Source organism: Epinephelus moara, chromosome 6, assembly GCF_006386435.1.
Source record: "Epinephelus moara isolate mb chromosome 6, YSFRI_EMoa_1.0, whole genome shotgun sequence".
Taxonomy (NCBI): domain Eukaryota; kingdom Metazoa; phylum Chordata; class Actinopteri; order Perciformes; family Serranidae; genus Epinephelus; species Epinephelus moara.
The window spans coordinates 37,548,746-37,556,008 of record NC_065511.1 but is presented as its reverse complement, the minus strand read 5'-3'; the positions used below and the strand labels follow the sequence as shown (position 1 = coordinate 37,556,008).

The 7,263-nt window shown below is 42.9% G+C and overlaps 1 protein-coding gene across 1 annotated transcript in view; it reads left to right on the top strand.

Moving 5' to 3' along the window:
• Positions 1 to 7,263, top strand: part of znf385d (zinc finger protein 385D) — a 128,151-nt gene that overhangs the window by 111,637 nt on the left and 9,251 nt on the right. Inside the window, exons 5-6 of the mRNA XM_050047600.1 lie at positions 1,728 to 2,063; positions 5,450 to 5,631. Of these exons, the coding sequence (XP_049903557.1) occupies positions 1,728 to 2,063; positions 5,450 to 5,631 (518 nt within the window). The remainder of the gene's footprint in view (positions 1 to 1,727; positions 2,064 to 5,449; positions 5,632 to 7,263) is intronic.

Genomic DNA, 7,263 nt, shown 5'->3' with positions numbered 1-7,263 from the left:
TCAGTTGCTATAGCGCCCCCCTTTGGCCAATTGATGTAATATTGCTTCATTCCCATCCTCCCATGACCCTCTACCACTGTGCCAAATTTCACATGGATTGACCAAGTCAGTGAGGAGAAAAATGTGGAACAGACACACAGACAGAGTTTTCGTCATTATATAGCAAGATCAGGGTGACTCAAAAAACAGGGTGTCTTATCTTAAGACAAGTCTGATCCCAGTTTGGATTGGACTGCTGCTTGTTTTGCTTTTGTCTGTGTTGCCCAAATGTTCCTGCCTATCTAGAAATAAAATAGTTGCTTTGCTTTTGCTGCATAAATCTGTGTATGCAGTGGTCTACCCCATGTCATCATTCATCACTTATGTAAATCCTTACTTTTTACATATAAGGGTGCTTTCACACCTGCTTTGTTTGGTTCGGATCAATCACTCAATCAACTGACTGATTTGTTCACATCAGTCAATATCAATATGCAAAACAAAATAAATCAGGTCACAGTATTCCCTGAGACTTAAAATACCCATGTAGCTGCAAACAGATACACAAACATGTTGAATTTTGTCTTTATAAATCTGAAATTGTGAAATGTTTACAGCCATGGAGGTTATAATCAGTTACATGCATCAATTAAAATTGCAGATTTTCAACACTGCATATCATCACGTGTGTTTCACTGTGAAAAAGGCAGCAGCGTGTATTTTAACTTTGGAAATAGCAGATGTAGTTACATTTCATTATACGGGTCTAATTTCTGGTGGTTTGGATCATTAGCGCACACACCAGACATACTAAGCCTGCCTGGGGCCACTTTCACAAAATGACAAGGAGCCAGGGGCCAGTTCATAAACCAAATATTAATAATATGTATCAGAAGGACACTGACTTATCTGTCTTTAAAATTATTCATTTACACATTTACTGACTTATTGACTTGGCACATGAATTGACACGAGGCCTATATCAGATGTTTTACTATCACCAAGAGGCAAATCCAGTCGCAGAGGCCCGGCACAGGTCAGTTGTACGCAGGGGCGTTTCCAGGTTTTGAGGACATTCAGGATTCAATAAACAAGCTTCATTTTGATGCTTTTTTACGCACTCTGGCATCTAATTTACATTCAAAGGTGTTTACATTACAGAAAAATTCCCAGTGTGAGTCACTTTTATTTTGAAATATGGTCGGCAGGCCACCCTGCACTCTGTCACGGGCCAGATATATCCTGCGCGCCATAAGTTGAGTATCACTGGCTTACACTCTGAAGTGGTTCAGCGTTTCTGTATTCGGTCGTGTTTTATAACTCTGCAGCATATTTTCTAAATGCCGCCCAGGTGTTTTCAAAGTGGTGAAGATGTTCTCTTCATTTGCTTTTTGTTTGTATCGCTCAGATCTGTGTTCTGCTCTTTTTCACGTTGTCAAACTCTTTGAACCCGGATCTGGCAGCGTCTTAAACTAAAATGTTCGCTCATGAACTCGCCAACATGTGCAAAACAACAGAATATCAGACTTTATTTTAATCCCACTCACAACACACACTGTCACTCATATTTAACTATGGTAATAATCTTGCATGTCTGTATGTTTTGTCTTCTGTGTCCACATCTCAAAGTCTGACAAATCGTGTTGAGCCACCTGTTGGTTGAACATTACATGAATAAAACATCTTTGCCCCTAAATTATGAATGGAGCCGTGCGATTCAAAACAAATCATCTATTTCCTCTCTGCAGATGGCGTTCCTGGAGCAGTGCCCCTACCGCTCTCCCCTGTGCTCAGACCAGCACTACCCTTGGCATCCCTGACGACCCTCACGCCGCCAACTCCGGCACCTGCGGCCTCACCGATAGTCCCGAGCACCACGGCGGCCACAGCCTCAGAGACTACCTCAGCTGCTGGAGGAGACTCAACTCTCAACTCACCCTCAGAACCAGACGTGGAGCCTGAGGCCGAACCCGAGGCGGAGATGGACGCGGAAACTGAGGAGGAGAAAGCTCGACGTCTTCTGTACTGCTCGCTGTGCAAAGTGGCGGTCAACTCGGCGTCGCAGCTCGAGGCTCACAACAGTGGTGAGAGATGTGTGCTGGCAGTAATGAGTGATTTGTGCAGAAGACAAAAGTTTTTCTCATCAAACACAGAGACTTCAGCAGGATTATTCCTTTCCATGTGGTGCAGTTTCCATCTGAAACACACACCAGCGTCAGTGATAAAATAATGTTGCTGTGCTTTTTGTGAAAAGGTTGTTATGTGCTGGATTTCCACACAATCACCCAGCATCACTGCTGAAGTGCTCTTTGTCACTGTTACTGAGGTATATTGGCTGTCTTCAACAATAATTGTCAGGCCTACAAAAAGCACATTTTCACATTTTTGGGGAGGTTTTGGCAGCGGTTTCCATAGAAACCTTGTATCCAACTTTGATCAGGTATTGTGCGACAGCCTCGCTTTAGAAAATACAGGAGATTTTAGTCTGAATCACCGTGTCAAACTAATTTCTAAAACCCCATTCGCACACACAGAGTGGGGGAAATGACAGCACTCTGAGTCATCTTCAGCCGGTGCTTCATGCACAGGAATGTCCCACTGTTTTTGCATTTTTTTATAATTAACATTTGGTTTGAACAAGAGACCAAGTCAAACAATCTATCAACAGGGGCATGGCGGACGCAAACACACTGACATCTTCTCCACAGTGAAGCACAGCGGTCCACTCTGGATTACACAAGTGACCTCAAAGTTATTGATCAAGCTTGTTCAACAGAGAGACTGTGACCCTCTCATAACCAGCCAGCTGAACCATTGTTGTAAGCCATTCTTGATAAGTGGGTGGACACCCTCCATCTTCCTCCAGCAGTGTCAGCAGTACGCTTTTAGCTGTTGTAACAGTGAAGGACCGGATGAAGGAAAAGTCTTTGGGTTCAGTTGTTGAGTCCAAGAAAGAAAGTTTTGCAGAGAATATATAGAAAATAACCTGCTGGCTATGACTCCACCAATCTTACAGTTCTGGACATGTCAAAAGTAAATATAGGATAGAGCTGTCCCTATTCTGAGAGGGGACGAGGGGGCCAACTTTGTCAAAAAACAGACAAACAAAGAAACTAATTCAGAAGGTGGCGAATCCCCAGAATAGTGTTTTTATTTCAGAGTACTGAGGAGACGCTAGCTCACTGCACAACAGGCTGAGAAAATAACTTTCCTTGTCATTATTATTTTTAGTGCTGCAGCTGCTGTATCGCCCTGTTCCTCAACCCAATCACTAGAATAAATGTTGGCATTCTACGTTTCTGCAAACCGCAGATATGCTACATTAATATAAAACATTTCTTTTCATTGCAGTTTTCAATTTTATGTCCTGAGGAGGCAGTGATTAGTGTGTGGTTAGGTGTAGGCACAAAAAACACCTGGTTAGGGTTTGGAAAAGATGATGTTTTGGCTTTGAGGTTCAGTGTGTAGGAAGAAGAAGGTATACTTTAATTCCTGAAGGGAAATTCAGTTTTTTCACTGTGTTGTCATATAAACACAGGCCTGAAATACACACACATGCACAAACAGGACCTGTACATGCATTAAATGGAGAGCGAGGGGGGCTGCCCATGGACAGGTGCCCTGAGCAGTTGGTCATTCAGCAGTGTCCAGAAGGTTCACTGGCACCTTTCCAGCTACCAGTCTATGCTCCATATTGGGTCTGGACAGAGGCTTGAACTGGCGACCCTCCGGTTCAGTATGGACTGAGCTACTGCCGCCCCTACTGCCAGATTTAGTGACATCTAGTGGCTGAGACTGCAGATTGCAACCAACTGAAACTTCCTCTTTGTGCCAAGTGTGTAGGGAAACTACGGCAGCCATCGTGACATCGCAAATGGCCCTATCTAGAGTCAGTGTTTCGTTTGTCTGTTCATAGCCACTGTAGAAACAACATGGTCAGCTCTATGGAAGAGTCTCCGTAGATAAAAACGTCTCATTCTAAAGTACTATTCAGACGGGATTAGTTTTACATAGGGATGTGGACTAATGTCAGTTTACCACAGGATGTCTGTAATATAAATGTCCGATTCACACGGGACAAGAAATCTCCGTATTCTACCAGAGATGGGAGTGGTAACTCGGTCTGCACCCTAGCGTCACCTCCCTGTCAGCATGTGCTTGCTACGTTGCTTCCTGTATGTGTTACGTTTATTAGCCCAATATGAAATATTGCTCATAATCAGGATTGTGTATACACAATTAGCAATACGGATTTATATTAAGCCTACCGAACACAACCAGAAGTCTCGTGGCTCTGAAAAGTGCTTTCTTCTCGACCTTCCTGATTGGTCTCCCACGTAGGGCTATGCAATCATTAGAAGAACGTCCACTATCATGACTGCCGACAACACCGAATGCTTCTTCAAGCGCCTCCATCATCGAAAAAAACGTGGAAAACTAGTTGCTAAATTGTTGTAAACAGGACGTGACGAAATATTTACATACATTTTTACAGAGGATCGCGTTCGCACAGGATCAACATTACCTGAGGTATTTTCTCCGGACCGTTTTACAGAAAGTAAAAGTCGCCGTCATTTTTACTGACATTATCCGTAATGATTACAGACATGGTGCATTCGGACAGGACTAAAATTCCTGGTAATAATTACTTTACCCCATGTCTCCACGTTAAACTAATCCCGTCTGAATAGGGCACTTCTTATTTTCAGGTGATTACACACCAAAGAAAACACACTAATTATATTATATTCCATTTCTGCCAACATATCCCCGGAAATCCCACACACTGGACCTTTAAAATACCCAGTTTGGTTGTCACAAACACAGCTAGAAATGTCCCGATGTCTTGTTTGCTGGTCTCAAACAGTGGTCTACTGCTGTCTGCTGCTCAACAGCTGTCTCACCTATGTTAAATGCCATCCACCATCTTCTCCTGACTCAGCTCATGTACACACAATCTGAACTCCGTCGCTTTACAAATGTTGATATGTACAAATAACATACAAATGTAACATACCCATGGTTCGCAGAAAGGTACAATGGCAGCTTTTGTTGTGGGCTGCATCATTTATCATCTTAAACTAGAGTTCCTGAAGAAATTGTGTGTGAGTGCTGTTCTGAGAACACATGTTGACACTAGCTGTATCGAGCTGGACACAAAAATAGTGTTTACACATCAAAGCGCAGCCACTTAAAGGCCGGGGTTAAAAGTTAATGTAAACAGTGCCCCGCAGTGACATCCAAGAGACAGAAATATGTGTGAACCGTGACATTTTGCTCGGCTGACTTTAACACGTTTTTCTACTTTTGATCAGGGACGTTTTAGGCTAATTTACAAGTCGACCTTTTCACACTGACCCTCATATTTCCTACACCAGAAAATCGATAGCAGACGTGAACGTCCTTCAGGCGGCATTCTGTGGGGTGAAGTTAATGTACTGACTGCGCTGCTTCCTGTTTGAACCTGCAGGTACGAAGCACAAGACGATGCTCGAGGCCAGGACCGGCGTGGGCTCCATCAAGTCCTTCCCCCGGCCGGGAGTCAAAAGCAAACTGGCTACAACCACCAAGTCGTCAACGGGCCTGCAGAACAAAACGTTTTACTGTGAGACGTGTGATGTGCATGTGAACTCAGAGACTCAGCTAAAACAGGTGAGAGGCACACTTTGAAAACTCTGACTTAACGTCTTCCTTCCTAACTTTTCCACATAAAATCATGTTTAATTTTAACTAAAGTTTTTTTTTTTAAATAATTCAGGGAAAATAAAGAGCTGGTGAAGGAAAGACAGATACAGATTGGATTGGCATATAGGATTGTCGAGATCCATTTTGGTGCAGCACAAAAGTAATATTTCACCACATTTCATCATTATTTATCACTTTGTCTTTGACAAAATAATCCATATTTTATGAAATAAGCTTATTCGCAGTATTGCTGAGGAGTCAGATGAGGAGATTGATGCCGCTCTTATAAAACCATTCTTTAAATGCACATATTTCAGAATAAAACTGAATTTATGGGAAGATTTAAATCAGATCCTGAAGATTTGATTGAGTCACTCAAACATGGGCATGACTCAGCAAGTACCAAGTAACAGGCCTTTTTCACAGTAAATATTTTGATCCGTCATACTCAGAAAACGGTGGTTCCTTTCAGTTTTAGTGTCCCAGTAAGCAGTGATACAAGGAACCTAAAACCAAGGCAGCTTAAGGGCAAAATTCATTTGCCATTCACTTCCATTCAATGGATGAATAAAAACTTTGCTTCCAGTCGCAAAGCAAACTCAAATCTTTGCAGTGTTGACTTCAACTTTGGTGAACTTTGAAGTCGCAACAGGAAAGAAGTGTGTGTGGAGGAGACATTGACTGTTGCCGTGTTTAACAAGCCGATATTGTTTGACATTGGCCATAAAAAACACAAACACATTCTCATCCGAACTCGTCAAATATCGCAGCTCTGTCAGTGGACTTTCACGTCTAAACATGACACACCAGGTAACCTCCTGTGTCAGTTGTTGACGTCGTTCCGGGACGGCGAGTCTATTTACGCTTGTTATGTGCATCGTGTCTCATAAATATACATCCGAAATGTATTTCTCTGTCATCCAAAAAAAAACAATTCACACAGAAACCTTGCAAAATGAAAATGAAAATTCGCAATACGTGACAAAATGAAAAGACACATTTCCTCCTTTGCCTCTCTTCACTGGAGTTACCTATCTGGCTGTCACCACTCCCTCCCTGTCTTTCATTTGGCGCCGCAGCTGCATGAGGGGGCGGAGCTGTCCTGCACATTCTGTGTACCATCCACATCCTCCTCCTCTTCATCATCATCCACCTGAATATTATTATCTGACCTGCTGAAAGTCGCTGTCTGAGTTACGAAATGATTCTGTGTGCCCCGTTCCTCTGTTTCCTGCCGCCATATTTTCTTGACTGATTCTTGGTCAAACGTCTCTAAGGGCTCTGACGGATGCGAAAAACGCTGCAAGTCGAACCTCTTCTGAAAATTTTAATGACGAAAGAAAGTTTCGGACTCAGGGCCGAATTCACAAAAGGATTGCGTGGCTTTTGCGGCCGCTAAACCCGTAAAAATGGAGCAAACAGATACCGTCTAATTCACAAAGCACGTGCAGAGGTAATATGCATATATTTGGCGCAAAAATTGCCCCTTTCTATGCAAATGAGCCTCTTTGATAAACAACGTCTAATTCACTAACACCAGTGCTAATAGCCACACGCAATTTGAGTGCCCAGACTTTCCAGTGATCGTGGCAGCAGTGA